This window comes from Calypte anna, chromosome 3 (genome assembly GCF_003957555.1).
Source record: "Calypte anna isolate BGI_N300 chromosome 3, bCalAnn1_v1.p, whole genome shotgun sequence".
Classification (NCBI taxonomy): domain Eukaryota; kingdom Metazoa; phylum Chordata; class Aves; order Apodiformes; family Trochilidae; genus Calypte; species Calypte anna.
This window is the reverse complement of record NC_044246.1, coordinates 68920836-68939252: the sequence shown is the minus strand read 5'-3', so window position 1 is coordinate 68939252 and position 18417 is coordinate 68920836. Positions and strand designations below refer to the sequence as shown.

At 40.3% G+C, this 18417-nt stretch overlaps 1 protein-coding gene across 1 annotated transcript in view; it reads right to left on the bottom strand.

The window, feature by feature from the left end:
• Positions 1-18417, bottom strand: part of LAMA4 (laminin subunit alpha 4) — a 97371-nt gene that overhangs the window by 50553 nt on the left and 28401 nt on the right. Inside the window, exons 3-5 of the mRNA XM_030447944.1 lie at positions 13173-13297; positions 8412-8492; positions 3077-3291 (exon numbers count right to left, since the gene is read on the bottom strand). Coding sequence (XP_030303804.1) covers positions 3077-3291; positions 8412-8492; positions 13173-13297 — 421 coding nt within the window. The remainder of the gene's footprint in view (positions 1-3076; positions 3292-8411; positions 8493-13172; positions 13298-18417) is intronic.

The window sequence follows — 18417 nt, the reverse complement described above, 5'->3', positions numbered from 1 at the left end:
GATATTTAAAAAGAGACTGGATGTGGCACTCAGTGCCATGGTCTGGTAACTGCAGCAGTAGTGGATCAAGGGTGGGACGTGATGATCTCTAAGGTCCCTTCCAACCCAGCCAATTCTATGATTCTATGATTCTATGAACTGACCTAGTGTTAGTAGAACTATTCAGTTTTTGTACTATTTAAAGAACAAAATTTGAAATGATCTTGTGGGGCAATTGATATTTTGACCTCACCATAATCTTTATGAACTGGATGCTGATGTGCATTTGGATATCCATTTTTTTTTTCTTTTTTCATTTCTTTTGTTCAGCAGCGAAAGAAAAATCTCAGTTAAAAGCAGAGATTTCACTTTATCTATATAGGTCTAGGATCTAGGCTATACTTGGGTGGAAAGATTACAGTTACAAGATTGGATTAGACTGGTGTTGAAGAAAAACCAATTGTGTCTTCTTACTTCAATGGATGACTATTAATTTGCTACGTAATTGCTTATAGTAAATAAATTTCAAAAGAAGTCCTGATGATTTTTCGTCTACTTATTTAGGAGGTACCACATTTTAGTAGGGAATTAGGAATTTCAATGCTACTGTGGTTTACTGATGGAGAAAGCTTTAAAAATTACCTTTATTTCTAAGGCATATTTGTGGACAGCTTTGAAGTGTGGCTAAAGGACATGTGGTTGAAAACTTTACTGAAAAAATGCTGAAAGCCATGACTTACAGATTTTGTGTTGTGCTTGAAGGAGAAAAATATTATTTTAGCTGGATAGAGCTATTTGCTCATTTAGTTCTTTTCTATTCTTTTATTCTATTTACCCTTTGAAGTACTCTGTGGAAATGATGTTCACAGACTTGCTTCTTACATTAGTTTCTTTTCTGTATTTTATTTTAAAGAAGGTATTTGTCTTATTTCAGAATCAATTTTTTTTTTATGTATAAGAGTTAATAATACCTCTAAAATGCCAAACAAAGCATAAGCTTCCCTTGCAAACTGCCTGAGTAGTTTGTGTATCCTGGATGTATTGAGTACTGGCAATCTATCCAGTACCGTCAAGTACAGCACACTGTGATGTTTAGCAGAAATTAAGATGAAGTGAGAAATGTGTAATTCTTTGAAACATAACGCTTCAAGATCATGATTTGCTAGAGACAACTACAAGATCTTATTCAGTCTTAAATAAAGAAAAGCTAGATTTCAACATATTCAAGTGCCCAGACACTTTTTTTTTTTTTTTTTTTTTTTTTTTTTAGCAAATATCAAGCAGTATAGGGAAATCTGCTAATGAAGAGAACTACCAAACTGAATTATAGTCTGCATGAAAAACCTGTGCAGTGAAGTCTTTGCACCATTAAATCCTGCTTAAACTGTAACTCAGAAATATAAATAAAGCTGAGGCACCCTGCCTCTAATTCCTGCAACTCTGTAGGGGTGTAAAGCAAAACTGCACGAAAGTGATGAAAGTGAGACTTAGCTTAAGTTCAGAAGCATTATGTTCAGAGTTGCCTTCCAGAATTATGTATTGCAGAATCTGTTTAGACAGTTGGAATACCCTGTAATCCTCAGATTTGTGGCAAAGTTAATCTTGGCTGTTCAAAGCTCTGCTTTTGTACATGGCCAGGGCATGACTGCTGCGGGTTGCTGAGCTGAAGTGCTGCACGTGTTGCTTCTGCCTCATGGCATTCAGAAGCTGCAAAGTAGATTCTGCAATTCCTTACTAGGCAAACTGCAGTTAAATATCTCTGGTAAACTGAAGCAGGCAGCCAAGTGCATAAAAAAGGTTTGATTTTGTAACCTCAAAATTACAGATGTTGTGTGGTGAAATGAGGCAACCAGGTGCCACTAATTACCAGGTAGTGGGCAGGAGCTTATGTTAAGCCCACCTGTGCCTGATTAGGGCGGGTCCTAACTGGGCATGAGCAGGATTAGGGGGCCGATAAAAGGTGAGGCTTGAAGCACAGGCTCAGCTCAGTCCTGAGCAAGCCAGCAGAGAGGTCAGTTGAATCTGGAGCAGTAGCACTGAGCCAGGCTAACCAGTCCTGAGGGCAACAGACTCAGAGCACTGTTTGTGCACTTCTGCTGGAACACCTGTTGGACCTTGGAGAGCCATGCCCTAAGAGAGGTTTGTCTCGCAACCTTTTGAATTTCAAGAATGTCTTGGGGGCCTAAATCCAGGCAGGAAGCACCCTGTTCTCTACAGCTTCTGTCTTTTAACTAGTTTGGATACCTGGTATTGGCTTTTGGGATTACTGTATGTGAGCACCACCTCTCCCTGTTCAGCATAAATGGAATTTAAGGACATGACTTAGAGATATGAATTACATCCTAGAAATGAACACACAACTTCTAGGTCTCACTAGAACATAAAACCAGAAGGATCCACTAGTAGTATAACATATCCCCTACCAAAGACAGCACAAAGAGGACTTCAGTACAAAACATCCTCACAACCTTCAAGTCCTAAAACACACGCTAACACTTTATAGTAAATTAGTCAAAAACAAAGGCCAAGAATACAGTGGATTGCAAGAGGGATGTAGGTTTAATCACGGTCTGTAGCTGTGTACCTTGAGATCCTGGACCATTTCAGAGGTCTGGGTTGGGTGTATGTTTTGGCAGTATCTTTGGCTGTGTCTTTGAGTCAGGCTAAAAGCTAGGAGTGATCCATCTCCTCCATTTGTATTCTGGTACTTGAGGGAAAGACCTTGTCAAAATGGGGGGGGGGGGGCAGGGTGGGGTGTGGAGTCCCAATATCCTTGCTCCTGAGCACCTGCATTTTACCACATTTAGCTGTGGTTATTCCTCAGTGCTTTGAAAGGAGATGTAATCTCTCCTCCCAGAGCCAAAGCAAGGACAAAGGGCATGAGGCCAAAGCCCCTTCTAAATTTAAATCCATGTAAATTAAGAGAATAATTGTATCACAGGGCATAAACCTCTTTGGCCCCTCTGTGTAGGTATGTTTTGATAAGATCACCTGGGGAGCACTTTACTAGCCCCTGAAAGTAGTAATTTCTGATGTAGAAATAAAGGATTACACAGACATATGGGGCCATGCTGTACTGAATTCTGCTCGACAATACCTGTACAGTTTTTAGCAAATCTGGCATCCCCATAGTAACCCGGAGCACATTGTTCACACTTGAACCCGGTGGTGTTGCGCAGGCAGTTGCGACACTGGCCCGTCACTTCATCACAGTCTTCAAAAATCAGGTTTGGGTCTGAGTTGCCACTGCAGTCACATTTTTTGCAAGTGCTTCCAATAAGCAAAGGGTTCCCATAGTAACCAGGTGCACACCTGAAAGGAAGAGAAAGCCCAGTGATGACAAACAATGACATTTGCTTTCATGGTGCTGTTTTTTTCTCTGACCTTATTTATGTCACCAGGAATTGATGATGGCCTGCAGCTACTAAAGGACAGAAGGAAAATCAGGAAAATTGTTCCTGCAGAGACTGTTTTGTGCTCTAAATTCAATCCATAACAATCAAGTGATACAGTTTTCCCTTCTTGAACACTCATGGTATCTCAGTCACACCAGTCTGATTTAATTTTTTTTCAGTGTGTCTTCAGCATCAAAATGTCTTGTTCCTCATTGTTTTAAAATCTATGAAAAAATGACCTTGGCAGAAAGGCAGCTCTAGTTTATTTTTGTCCACTTTCAGCTTTGGATCTCACCCACTATATTGTGTTACATAGGAAACTGGAGCAAGAAACTGTAGTTTAAACTACATGCTGAAACTCAGAGGAAGTTCAGACTGATTTTCATTATAATGATACAACAAAATACTGGCCAGAAAAAAAAGGTTTATATAAATAATTGTACAGTGCAGCATTAAGATGGTTTCTGTTTTTCTTGCAGAACAGAACAAGCTCTGAACCAGCCTCTGATTTTCAGATTTGTTTGGTGTTAACCTCTGGGCTGAGGGCAAAAGGCTGAGAGCAGCCCAGGAGGGAAGGATTCTTCTGTTGGTTTGCTGAGGGAGGGAGGGACATGGGTAACAAGGCCTGAAAATTGTCCACATTTCACTTTTGAGCAGTATTTAATTTGAAATCTTGATGCATCTTAAAACGCAAGAGATGTTTAAACTGTAGGGGACCTTGGGAGTCTAGACAAAACAGAGATACATAACATCCCTGGGTGACCAGTAGCCCTAAACTAGAAAAACAGGGGTCATCATTTGGAAAGAGAGGGTCTCAGTTGAAGGAGTTTCTGCCCATCACAGAGAGTTTGCTTAATCTTAGGAGGTAGAGGAACAAACAGGCAAACAGAGCCGGTACTAGAGAGGGCATGGAGCAGCTCGTGTGAGCAAATCATCGAGCAAGGGTTTTGCTGGAGGATTTTGCGGCTGTAGCAGGGCAGAGCAGAGGCCGATGGTCTGGAGGGGTCAGTTGGCAGGACAGGGGCAGCCCTCGTCATTCACGGTGTCACCGTGGGGTGGCAGGAGTGTTCACGACTCAGCAGCCTGAGTTACACAGAGATCACGGCCGCGCATCCCTAAACGGTGAAGGAAGAGGGGAGGGGGATAACTCTCTGGCATTGCAATTGCTCATTGAAGAGATGGAGGATTGAATAGTTGCCTGCAGTGATTTAGGAAGGAGCATCTATTGTATTTAATCCTATTTTATCACCACATTTTCCTTGACTTTTCTCCTATCCATAAAGTTCTGTTTTAGGATACCATTTATTCTGCTGTTTGTTGGCAGGGACGACAAGCTCTCGGGCAGTTTAGTTCAGTTTTCACAAGTTTCTGGCTGGGGACCTGAGTAGAGGTCTGTTGTCTCCTAAAATCTGTACGTAGTCAAATCCAGGTTCCTCCATGTCTGAACAATGAAAATGTGGGAGATCTGATAAGAGCTTCCAGTTTTGGTCTGTGACCACAGTTGCTGATTTATTTATTTTTGAATAAAGAAAGTAATTTCCACAATGCTGCTTTGTTCATGTTCCAGTCCTGTACCCCCACAGTAAAAAGAGATAAAATTTTAAGCATCTTAATATAAACCACTTGGCTGCATCAAATACTGTCTTTGCCAGTGGCAAAGACACTGTTTGTCTCTTTGCAGCACTGCCAGAATCTTTTGTGCAGATCTTATCATTTGGGTGACCCAGATGAAAGGAATAAAAATATGACCTGAAGTTCTGTCCACCCTTTGAAGAACTGTGAATGCAACATGAAGCATAATGAGCACGATTTAGCTGACTTTTGTGGAGTTACTCCTCATTCCCATGGGAGTTAAAGCAGGAAGTGATGGGAAATGTGACTATTTAGTCATGCCAAAAGTTTTGCTATGATTTTCTAGTATTTAAGGCAGCCTGAGACTGTAGTATTTTCCCAAATTTCAGAATTCTGATGTGCTTATGAAGTTCGAACAAGAAAAAAAAACCCTCTCTATTTTGTTTTTTTTTTTAAATATCTATGAACCATTTGATTTATTCTGAACTCTAAAAATCTTGCAGAGTTGCTTTTTATGTAGTTAGTTTTTTTCCAAATGGTTGTTTGTCTGATGTGTCCAAGTCACAGAAGCTGCTGAGCAGTGCTGGGGCCAGACCATCGTTTTGCTTGCAGCTCCCCAGCTCTGCCTTTCTTCCTGTATCTACCAAACACTCTATGTTATTCCTGCCAGGCCCACAACATCTGCCCTCTCATCAGGTTGGTTGTTTTTTTTTGGGGGGGGGGTGTTTTGTTGTTGTTGTTGGTTTTTTTGTTTGTTTGTTTTGTTTGTTTGTTTTGTTTTGTTTTTTCTTTTCTGAAATATACCACTCAGTTCATTGCCAGAAATGCAGTGGACAGTTTGTCACATCCCCTTAGATTTGTTTTCTAAGTGCTGCTTTTTATGACCATCTGATTCACTTTCTTTAGCTGTATCTCTTCATCTGGAATAGCTATCTAACACAAATAGAAACTTTCAGAGCTGGAAATAAATGTGTTACCTTCACTTTCTCCTCCCATTTGCCATTCATTGCATTTCATAGGACTAAACTGTTCTTGGCCTGTTTGGAAAAGTTTTTCACACATAAGAGCAGAGGCAGCTTTATGGAAACATACTGCTCCAGCTGTCACAGCCTGAAAAAGTAGACTCCTGTGGCAAATATCCTTCCTCTGTTGTATCAATAAATGATTCTTTGTTGCTAACAAAGGATATTTCCTCTCCTTAAAGAAGTTGCTAAGTTATCACTGTTTCATTTTGCAGCCATGCATGCTTTCTGTAATTATCAGTGAGTAAGAAATTAAATTCCTCTTCCCTGGCAATGCCAAAAGAACCTTTTTCATCTATTCAGGCTGGACACTAGAGTATCATTTGTTCGGTTATTTTTATTAACTTCTGGGCAACAACAAAACCTGGATTGCATCCCCCACCAAGTTACTATGTTATTGCTTAAGTCCCGGAGCAAAATGATTCATCCCCGAATTTTGAATTGGGAAGCTGGCTTTCTCAATTTCTAGCATAGGCCTCTGTGATTTCACACCATTTGCTGGCAAACATGAACTGATTAGGAGCTGCATAAGAAAGCCTCCTACCCAAATTCCAGAGGTAATGGAGAGGATTGCCTCCTGGTGTGCTGCCCTGGAGATGCTAGTAGCTGCACGTGGAAGAGTGTTCTGCAACTTGTAGCCCCATGGCCCATCACCATGGAGAGCTTGGATGGAGACCAGTATGTAGCCAGGATGAAGCCTTCCTGTCCCTGGGGAAACAACCTACTGCTTGGGCTGAGGAGATGGACCGGGGCAATAGCCCCTTCTTGCTCAGAACTCTCCAGTTCTCCTGCCAGCATGTTAATGGTGCCATAGCTGCTGGTGGGAGCAGGGAGTGGTGGCAGTGTCCTGCAGCAGTGCATGTGAGGCAGGGACTTACTCTTTAGCAGAAGACAGGGACAATCAAAACGTTTCTCTTTAGGCTTTGAATCACTTTTCATAATTTCTGACAAAAATGGGAGTAGGATTAGGAGCCTACCAGAAAGAAAGTCCCATTTGTAGAGGTTAGCCACATAGCCCACCAGTTAGTCAAGAACAGCACTATGACCAGGACAGGCTGATTTCTTTCTGTAGCTTTTTCTAACCCAGTTGCATAGCTGTGTCTTCCTCAAGACAGATGCACTGTATCAGGCTGGGTAGTGGCTATCAGAAGACAAAGCTGATGCTGTTTTCTGCTGCTACTATACATCTGCTACACATTTAATAGGATTTGAATTGTTTGTAGTCTAGGCTGATATTTTAATAACCATTAAGAATCTTCACTAACCTTTTAATTGCCTGCATTATCCTTTGTGTATAAATCTGACATTTTGGAATAACAAAAGAATGCAGCTATAGGCTTGGAAACAAAGTTGTACTTTTTATGTTTGTGTTATCTGTCTACAGGACTTTCACTATTGATGTCACCATGTTAGTGATGGAGAGGTAATATACTGAAGTTTTTGCATCATCTACAAGGGCAAAAGCCTTCACCCTTTTTTTTTTTTCATTTTACCCTTTTCATATTGATTTCTCTTTGCATCTTAAGCATTCTCTTTCCCCTTTCCCTTTTCTATAATGGTTACATTAAGTATCAGTCGAATTCAGTACTTGCCCATTAATTACAGTGAAATGATGTTTTAAATACTTCAAGGGCTTTACACAAAAATAAAAAGAGGTTTTCAGGGAGCCATTCTGAGCTATTCATTCTATATCCATATATAACAGTCTTTGTGTTAGACCTGTTTTAATTTATTGGCTGCTCAAGAAGAACTTCTGAATTATAATCAGACCTCTGACATTCATTGAAACATCATCCATGTATGTTCACAGTGAGTAAGATGACTCTTTACAAGATAGCAAAGTTGTATGTCTTCTGTATAGACCAATTTATTTGTGTACTTTGTTATTTAAAGGATATTCACTGGAATTTTTTATGGGTATAAGGGAAACTTGAAAAGCAACACTGGCCTAGGGTTGTTTGCTTCAGTTTATTGAAGTATGTCCATGAAGTACATTTAAAATTTAACTAAAAAATTTGCACCTGCTCATGAAGAATTTTGCTACATAATGGGTTTTCCCCTTGGCTTGTGAAAAAAAATTTTGATAGAATTCTGCTACATGTTTTACATCTGAGTGGTGGTTATTTTTCAGTCAGGTGCTGTTTCTGATTTTTATTTTGTATTTTGATTTGTAAAATTGTATTTCTTCTAGGAAGGTCACCACTTCAAGGTACACAAAGTACAAGAACTTGATCCAAATTCATCAGGTGTGTCTGCCCTACTGATATGCCTCCACAAAAGCTTCTTATGGTTTTTAGTAGGAACTGAATGAGATCCTGCAACAGACATACTTCAACCTAATGAAAACAGATGCACAAGATTTCTTCCCTACCAGGGAAGATTTCCTCAAAGACTTCAGGACTCCAGAATTGTTGACCATGAAGTCATCCTGTTAGTTTCTTACCTTTCACAGTTGGGTCCTGCATAGTTTTCCTTACAGACACAGCGCACGCTTCCACTTTTTCTGTAACAGGACACTGCAAAGCTGAAATATCATTAGAATGAGTATTAAGAATAGCAGGCAATAGCAAACACTTTTCATTGCTGCATTCATAGTCTTAAGCTCTGTGTTACATACATTTTACCCCTTGATGAGTCTTTTTAATTACTGTAGAAAGTGCTAATTAGTGTAGCACTATGGAGACACACACACACACACACACACATATATAATTCTTGTACATCAGACACACCTGCAGGTTTTGATTCAGACATTTTAGACTTAGGCTAAATGTATATATCATGTAGACCTAATTTCTTCCTGTGAAGATATTTCTTATGAAAGTGAAATATTACTTATGAAAAACACCACAGTAAGCATTTCAGGAACGTAGTCTCTGGAATGGGTGCAGCAATTTTCTATGCAAATCCTATTTTTCTTCAAATCCAGTCTGGAAGCCCTGAGTGGTGGAAACTGAACTCAGAGATGCTATCCTTATTTACAGTTACTGAGGCTGCTCTGCCACCTCTCTGAGTAATCTGGAAAGAGCCTGGGGCCTCTTCTGAGACCAACAAGCCAAGCGGTGATACTGACTGCAGTAACAGTTTGAGCTGCCATTTTCATTGCTGTAATTCTAAATAATGTATTTCTTTATTTTCTTATGTTTTCAGGATTTAAAAAAATATATACCTGAATATGAGACACAAGGAGTAGCAGCAGCTAGATGTGGAAAGTGCAAATTGCATACACTTCAAACACAGCAATGGACATGTCTTAAATACATTTGCAGGAAAAAGGTGTACAATCTTAAAGATATTTTCAGTTAGTTTGCAGTACGTGTGAGTAAATTCCTGCCAGCACTAGAATGTGATTAGAGAACTGAGGGGCAGCAGCTGCCAGCTGTGGACTCAGGGCTGCTGGAATGCAGGTCCTAAGTCATCCAGTGCTGGGCAGCTGTGGCCAAGTTGTCTTGCTTTTGCACAGAAGGAAAAAAGACTCAGATGGGAAAGAGCATGAACCATGCAGTGCTCATTTCAGGAAATAGCAGCATTGAAAGGTGACAACAATTCCTGCATAATTTAAGTTCCTACCAACATTTCTCAGCTGGCGTAACCAGGGTAAAATAAACCTCTGTCTGGATCTGTGCTGTCTCAAAATATTCTACATAGCTAGAGAAAATGTAAAATGAGAGAAGTCACAGAATTAACAAATTAACTTCACCAGAGCTTTCATGAGAATATATAGAAAAAATTGTAACAGTTTGGCAGCCTTCCTTGTCTTTTATGAAGGCTAATTCCTTCACCTAGTTGAAAAAAACGTGTTGTGTATTTAAGTTATGAAATAAGACCTTCTTGAGGTTTTATGGAAGTTTTTTTGTGATCTTTTAAGGAAAAAAAGTTCATAAAATTCCCCCAGGGTTGAAAAAAAGTAACATCTGCTGGACTGTGAAGCAATCTCCCTCCTCCTTTTTGTATTCCTAAGAGATGACATTACACTTCATGTGTAATGTCCAAAAGTTATTCCAAAAGTTCTCAGGATAGCAGATATGGAGATAGCCTGGCCAGAAAATCTAGAGACACACAGATGGTTCCCAAGAAGAAATATGTATCTGATGAGTCTTTCAGTTTAGAGATTTTGTCACTTTGTCTAGATGTCTTGAATTTCCTGCCTATTTACACAGTAAAATAGAATACAAAACAATATCCTCTGGATGTTCTTTATTTAAGGCTTCTTTCTGTTAGTTACTGTTTTACCCTAACATAAACGGAGTAGGATTAATGGAGGAAAAAAATAATAATAAAAAAGAACAAATGGTTGTTCTTTGATTTTAGTTATGCAAAGCTGAGTGTTGCTCAAACATTATTTGCCTGTTCCATTCCCAGCTGAAGGCTATTGCTGTGGTCAGATCTCTCTCATGCAAGAAGCTGAACAACCACTTTCTGTGTATTATTTAAATTGAAGACTTAAGCAAATTGGGATTGAGTATTTCTTTAACTATTTCCTTCAGGACTTTTCTGAGGGAAAACTGAAATATTGAAGTGGATTTTTTCTGATGTAGCTGTAAAGGAGTCACATATCACAGAACATAGAATGTTCTTATGGGGTTCAGCAAGGCCAAGTGCAAGATCCTGCACCTGGGTTGGGGCAACCCCCTGTATCAATACTGGGGAATGAAGGGATTGAGAGCATCCCTGTGGAGAAGGGCTTGGGGCCTGGAGAAGAGAAGACTCTGGGGAAACCTTATTGCAGCCTTTCATTAGTTAGAGGGGCCTATAAGAAAGATGTGGACAAATCTTTAGCAGGGCTTGTTGTAACAGGACAAGGAGGTGAAGTTTCAAACTCAAAGACGGTAGATTTAGACTAGGTATAAAGAAGTTTTTTACAGTGAGGGTGGTGAAACACTGGAACATGTTGCCCAGTAAGGTGGTAGAAGCTCCATCCCTGGAAACATTCAAGGCCAGGTCAGATGGTGCTCTAGGCAACCTGATCTGGTTGAAGATGTCAGTTGAAGAAGGGGGTGGACTTAGATTTGTAAAAGTCCCTTCCAACCTAAACCATTGTATGTTTCCATGGAATCCTGAGATGGAAGGGACCCATGGCAGCTGTCAAGTCCAGCTCCTATATTGCTACTAATACTCTCTGTAACTTTGGTCCTACCTTCCCAACCCCACACTGCTCTTTAGGTTCGTGCCTTTTTTCCCCCCTAGTAGTCTGGAATAGGAGAAGCACTATGTCCCTAGCAGAACTGCTAAGGAGCATGTTGAAGCAGGGAATGCTCCTTGGTGTCTGCACCCTTCTCCCATCACACTGGCAGAGGGTCTATAACTCAGGTCCCTGATGCTCCCACTGTACTCAGCCCTGCTGGGCTGGTGGGCAGGCAGCTACCTGCTGTCAGGGGAAACTGCTGCAGAGCCTGGTAGGGCTGGGCAGGGGGCTGGGTGAAAGCAGACACAGCTGTGCTCTGTCAAATGACACTATAGGGAGGACAGACCGGGCTTTGTTTGACTGACCATGGTTAGTAGAGACTGGGTCTTGTGAGGCAGTGCCTCAGGTATGTGTTGCCCAGGTTGTGGTTGAGAGAACAGCTACTTGCATGAAAGAGGCTGCTCTGTGCCCAACAAGTTAAAAAAAAAAATCACTTTGCTGAGGAAAAGGCACTGCTTCTGACTATTTCTGGCATTGCACCTGCTACTGGAACTGGAGGAAGTGATCTGCTTCGCCTGTGAGCTCTCTCACTCCTGAGCCTTTCTACATGTGAGCAAAGCCAGGTTCTTTCTCTGGAGGATTTCCTCTCTAATCCAAGAAAAACTGTAGTTCTGCAACAATAGCTCTTTTTCACTCCACAGTCCTGTTCATGTAACTGCAGCTCACTGCAAAAGCCAAGAGGTGATCTGCGGGAGTCTGGCCAGAGTGATTTTGCTCCGTTGCCATTTTGGGTTTGTGCCACTAAGCAGCTGAGCAAAACTCAGCTCATCCCACCTTAAGGCTTCTGAGTAATCCTATAGCAACAGCAAACAAATACAGTCATGAAATTCCCCTATGTTGATAATCCTGATGAAAGCAGAATGGGAAACAACATGAGGGGAGTGTGTAGCTTGCTAAAAAATAACTTCCACCCATTGGCAAGTGTTTAGTCTCATCTCTGTGCACTATAGTGGGATTTGCACAGATGCCTCTCTCCCAGAGCATGGACCTCAAGCAAGAGGAAGTGAGTAATTTCTTTCAGCTGCATTATTGACATGCCTCTAATAGCTTCTAATAGCTGGTCATGATTTGTAGTTATTTGTTTCTTCTGAATGCAAAAAGTGGATAACAGTGGGAGCTCTTTGACGTGATCTTGATTTTCTGTCAGGCTTCTGAGTTTCTTACCCCAAAGTACCTGTGTATCAGCTGAAGGTTGCCTTACCTGTCACAGAGCCCTCCAACCCTTTCTTTTCAACACTTTCTCTACTGACCAGATCCAGCTGCTCTTTGCTTAGGAGCAAAATGGTTTGTTTTATCCTCGTGGTTTTATGCTCGAGGGTCATGGCTTGATCTTTCTGTCTGTCTGTCTGCTTCAGCCACATGCATCTCTGATGTCACATTCCTAGTGAATTTGTCTTTGAATTCCTATAAGTAAGCAGACAGCTAAATAATCTCTCCTTCTTAACAGAGGGAGAGTCATAGAACGGTTTTGGTTGGAGGGTACCTTTTGAGGTCATCTAGCTACAACCTCCTGGCTAGGGCAATGACTTCTCCCACTAGACCAGGTTGCTCAAAGCCCCATCCAACCTGGTCTTGAACAATTCCAGGGATGAGACATCCATAACTTAAGCAGCCTGTTCCAGGGTTTCACCACTCTCACAGTAAATAATTTCTTCCTAATGTCTAACCTAAATCTACCCTCTTCCAGTTCAAAACCATTACTTCTTGTCCTATCCCTGCATACCCTTGTAAAATTGTCCTCCACAGCTTTCATGTAGGCCCCCTTCAGGAACCTGAATTTGCTCAGATATTTTCTCTTCCCTCATGGTAAGATGTATGGAAGCATTTATGTAAATTTTACATCTTCTAGATGATATGATGTTTCCTGTAATTATGAATGTGACCAGCTGAAGTCCTTCTATTTTCCTCTTGTTGGTGAGGGTGGCATCTTTTGTCTCCTGCATCAAATCAGGGATGCTGCCCTCACCTTAGAAAGGGCCAAAGCTAACCCAAATCAAAGAGAAGAAAATATTTACATACTTGGCAAGTGCTGGCAGGGGGCAGGGACAGGGCTGGCAGAACGTGGGCACTCCTCTGACAACATCACCAATGAAGCCATCTGGACACTGCTCGCAGTGCTGTCCTGTTGTGTTTCTCTGGCAGCCCTTCAGTGGAAAGAGAGAGAGTGGTGAAAGTTAAACAGAGGTGCTGCCTAATTCAGAAAGAATTTATTTAGTTGAAGACCCAGCCAAGTAGAACAGGGTCAGATGCCAGACTCTGACCCTTGAAGACATTGATAAATGAAGCCAAACCAGCTAGTACTGCTACAAATAAAAATGCTATAAATGATTACACTGACCAGCCAACAAATGTTGACAAGGATTGGTACAGATAAAAACAGACATATGTGCCTGCCAGGTGCTGGAGTAGAAGCAGCACAGCACACTGCAGACATGTCAGGGGTACTTAGGTGTGTAGCCATCAGCTCTGTTTTGAGCTGCATGTGTCAGTTTAGAGAAAAAAGCCTTTTATTGACACCAAAACATAATGAAAAATATGTGCTGCTAAATGCTATCATCAGATTTCAGTCTAGATCCAGATTTCAGCAAGGGTGCTTGTTGGAGTTGATAACTGGAAAAGAATACCAGGGGAATCTGCCTGCAAAGGGTTGTTAATACACAAGTGGCTCTGATGCTTTTCTCCTGAGATGAAAAAGGTACTAGCATAAAGGGATGTGTTATCACTTTATTCTCAGCCTTAAAGGAGGTCCACTTAATGGAGAAAAGAAAACAAAGCCTTTTAACAGTGGCCTTTCTATAAAATGTAGAGTAACTACACAAAATGTCACTCACTTTATAAGCAAGTTTCATCTCCACACTTTAATTTTTGTGAGGAACTACTCTTCCTCACACAGAAGCAAGTCATCCACTAATCAATATTGTTTGGGATCCAAGGAATTAGATCAAGCTGTGGTAATTATTATAAAATATTTTTTTAAAAATATGTCATTATACTAGGTACAAAATTCTGCCTCTTGGATAATTTCAAACTTAAAAATGTAATTTTCAATTGCACCAAAAAACTGTCATGGTTTGCTCTAAAGAACTCTAAATAGAACTTGAAAGTCATTCAAGCTTCAGTCAACCTTGTTACTTCTGCAGATTTCTGTCCCCTTTTCCACTTTAGCAAAATAACCAGAAGTTGCCATAAAAAACCCCACAATCTTCTGAATTCAAAATGTCATGAAAAATTATTTTAAAAGAGAAGGAAGGATGAGAAGTGCTTTTTTCTCTTGTAATTGTATGATGAGTTTTGTAATGTCCTGGAATCGGAACTTCATACCAATACGGTACAGATGCAAACATCCATGTGAGGCTTGAGGCAGCAAGAAGTTGCCTCTTTGGCAGAAAAATGTGGAGAACTGCTCCATCAGTGCATATGTGATGTAGTTTTGGGTCAGCGTGCTTGATTCATTCTTCTTTACTCCTACAAATAGCAGAAACAAACGATGTGGAAACTATAGATGGATTGATATGATTTCCATCCTTGGTATGATGACAGTGTCTAGAATAAAGAAGATCTCTACGTACATGACACCTGAGTCAGGAGCTCCTCCTTCATGAGCCTGCTGTATAATGGTGCAAATAGCAAGTGTATGACTGGGACTCAGGAGACATAACATATCTGGACTTCCAAAAAAGCAAACTAAGTCGGTTCTTAGTTTCTTTTATGGACTTAAAGCTAATAAAAGCTAGGAAGTAATGGGTAGGATGTAATGGTCACTTTCCAGAGTGGGGAAGAGTTTTCTATCCAAGTGTTATTTTTATTTAGTGAAGGAATTTTGTCCTGGCAACACTGATGATCTGATTTTATTTTTTTTTTCTTACTTATTTATTTATTATTTATTGATTTCATCAATCTGCATTGAAAATTGTCATTTCAGTGAAGAACATTCAGACTTCTGAAACAACATCTGAGTTTTTTAGACAATATTCCTCATATAAATCCCATTAAAGCTCCCATTTAGGACTCATTACTAATTCAGATCCTATTTGATTCTAGATAACTTTGTTTATATTCCTGCATTTTTTCATAGCCATACAGAACCTACTGCATAGTAATTACTTATATCTAAAAAGCTTTGATTTGGCTGAAGAAGTCTATGGGTGGTAGAGTATGATAAGGAAATGAAAAAATTAAAATTATTTTTCCACATGTCTTTAAATAGATTAAACACCAACAGCTGTAGAGCTTAGGGTCGGTTTTCATAGCAATATTTGATGTAAATAAGAGAGTATTTAGTATACAGAAAACCAGATTATATTATCTAAAGGATCTAAACCACAGAAGGCTTGACAGGGAGGAAGAAGAGGAGAAAATAAATTTGGTGAGAGAAGAGAAACTGAGAGCAAATGAGGGCAGAGTGGCAGGCAGCTGCTGGGGAGATATCCAGATTGTTCACTCTTGTGAGAGTGCGCCAACTGTGAGGCACATGGTGTGAGCCAGATGGCACTGGAAAGCTAATACAGTTTTAAAAATAGTTTGTATTTGTTATTATTCAAAGAAAAATGGTTTTAATGTACTACAAGGGAGAGATGAGAGTGTGGGCAATGAGCACTCAAAGAGAAAGAGCAATCCTGTATCTGAAACAATGGTGAAGGCCTCAGGTGGGATGCATTCAGTTGTAGCCTTCATCATACTCCTCGTTTATGCTCTGAGCAATTTACTTCCCCTCTTTTGTCCTCAGCTCTCCAAAACCCACATGGGCATTATCAGAATAAATGTGTTATTGGTTTCCAAAGCTCAGATACTATTGTGATGAACAGAGCAGGGCAGCAGGAAGCTGATGTTGCTCCTTAGATCTGCAGTGTTTTTCATCTTCTAAACCAAAGGGAAGGTACTAAAAAGGCCCTTTTACCCTACAGATCCTGTTAGCTGAGTGCTTGAGGCACTTCTGTAGTTTTTCCCTGGGTAGTGATTATGAAAAAGGAGCTTTATCATATGTAACAAGTCAGAATTCCTGTGGGTATTTAGAATCATATATTTATAGTGATAAAAGAAGTGGCCTATTATTTTATGTTCCCTTGACTTGCATACCTAACAAAATAATGGATGGCAAGAAGCCCGTGAGACACCTCAGAAGGCAAGGAACTCCCCTTCTGGGCAGCTCATGGGTGATTTTCAGCACTGGGTGGCACTGGCTTGTTAGTTTGGAAAAAGTATTTTGCACCTGAATGGATGACTTTTGACAGAGAAATAATGATAAAAAAAATAAATTGAATTCCACTCATGAAACTGGATTTTAAGGAAGTATTTTTCTGTAAGACTTGCAAGAGCTGTTCGTGCTCTTGCCTTGGAATGGAAGACATCATTTATGGTTTGTTTATAAATTGGACTCTGTGTGGGACTGCTCAGTGCCTTCCCTGTCTTAGTGGTTCATTCAAATGTATTAGCAAAATTGCAGAAATATGTTTACTGATATTGGCATCTACTTTATCAGTAAAGAAACTTGGTATATACAGTTTGATTTGGTTTCCATTGAGAAATGAGGAAGACTGAAGTATAAATCTCTAGAAGATATGCAGTGATATGAATCTTAGGACAGCATACACTGCAGCTAGCAGAAAGTTCCTGACTGGCTTTGTACAGAACAGAGTGGGATGTGACAAAGGGCACAAGACCAGGTATAACCATGCAAGTAGAAGTATCACAACTGGGCTTTATAACACTCTGCTTTTTGTAAAAACGTTTCAAATTGCATTAAGTTAGAACTCTAAGCACAATTCTTTCTGTATAGCCTTGTTAATACAAACTTCACAAAGCAAAAATCAAGCCAGAAGGGTCCCTTCTCCATACACACTGCAGCTTCACAGGAAGTACTCTAATGTTAGAGCAGCCTGGCTTCTAAAAGCTTCTATATGAGGATACAGCGTAATTCATCCATTACTACACCTGCATCAGCTTGTCAGAGTGGTTGCACTAAATTTTCCTAGGTTAGAAAATGCCCCAGCTGGTCCAGCTACTCTGGTCTTGCTGAGTTTCATAAACCAGGATGACTCTTACTCTAACTATCTGTACTTTACACACAGAAAAAGAACATGAACAGATGCCATGGGGGGTTACTTGGGAATGACTGTCAGCACTGAGCACCTGAACTCATCTGCTTTGGAAAGTAAAGCTGGAACTGCTTTCCTGACACTACAGAGTATTTCATGTGCCGTTCTGCTCAGTGAATACTCTTTTGCACAAGTAAGAATGAAAAGTTTGTTTTGACAAACATGGTTTCCTGTAAATGAATAGAACTCAAAATCTGAGCATTGGGAATCTGCCCCACTTTGATTTAGGAGCCTGAATTTAAGAGAGAAGAGCTCCTTATAATCATCTTCAAAGGCACGACATCCATGAAATTTGTAATTTTGCCAGTTTAAAAATTATTTCATTAAACAGCTAACACTAATTGCAATTTAGGCAGGCTGGACCTCCTCCATAGGCAACAAATACCAGATTGGTTTTCTGTCTAACTCTAAAGACAAAACAAGACCTGTCACAGATTGGTGTCAGCACCTGTGTCAGACACCTAATGCTGGATGGCATGGAGACCCTCCAGGGGCAAACCTAAGCTAGTAGTCAGTCCTACCTCTGGTGATGCTAATACAACAAGAAACCCCAAAATTCCTAGGGTATGAAATATCTTGGATGCAGATTTATACTTCCCCAAATCTGAGAGATGTCCTCATATCTGAGGTTGCAGAGCTTCATAGTATTGCCCATACAAGATCTCGCTGCTGTCCCAATATAATAACGGCAAAAAGAATACTTCAGCATAATTACTTGAAAGCCATGCAATTGAAAGGAGATGTACATGTTTTATCTTTTTCCTCTTTCAGGTTTATGATTTCAAGCTTTCTCTCTCCAGCCACTGTGGATGAGACTCCAGAATTTCTTTTGGAAGAAGGAATATGAGACACTAACAGGAAACACTAATTATTGTCCAGATTTTACTAAAGACAGCTGTCAACCTGAAATAATGAGAATAGCAACAAAACTCAGTTTCTCATACAGTTTGGGTCAACAAACCCCCTCCATGTCAAAGCTATGGTTTGTAGGACTTGTCTTGCATAGATAAGTGAAGTGAAAGCTGGTGTTGTGCCAAAACCACCTGTTCTTTTACTTTCTCAATCCATCACTTGTCTTAGCTAAGTGTGGGAAATGCAGCTGAGAGGACATGAGAGCAATGGCAGCCCTTCCTCACAATCTTGGCCTGACTTCCTATGTGCCTCTTACA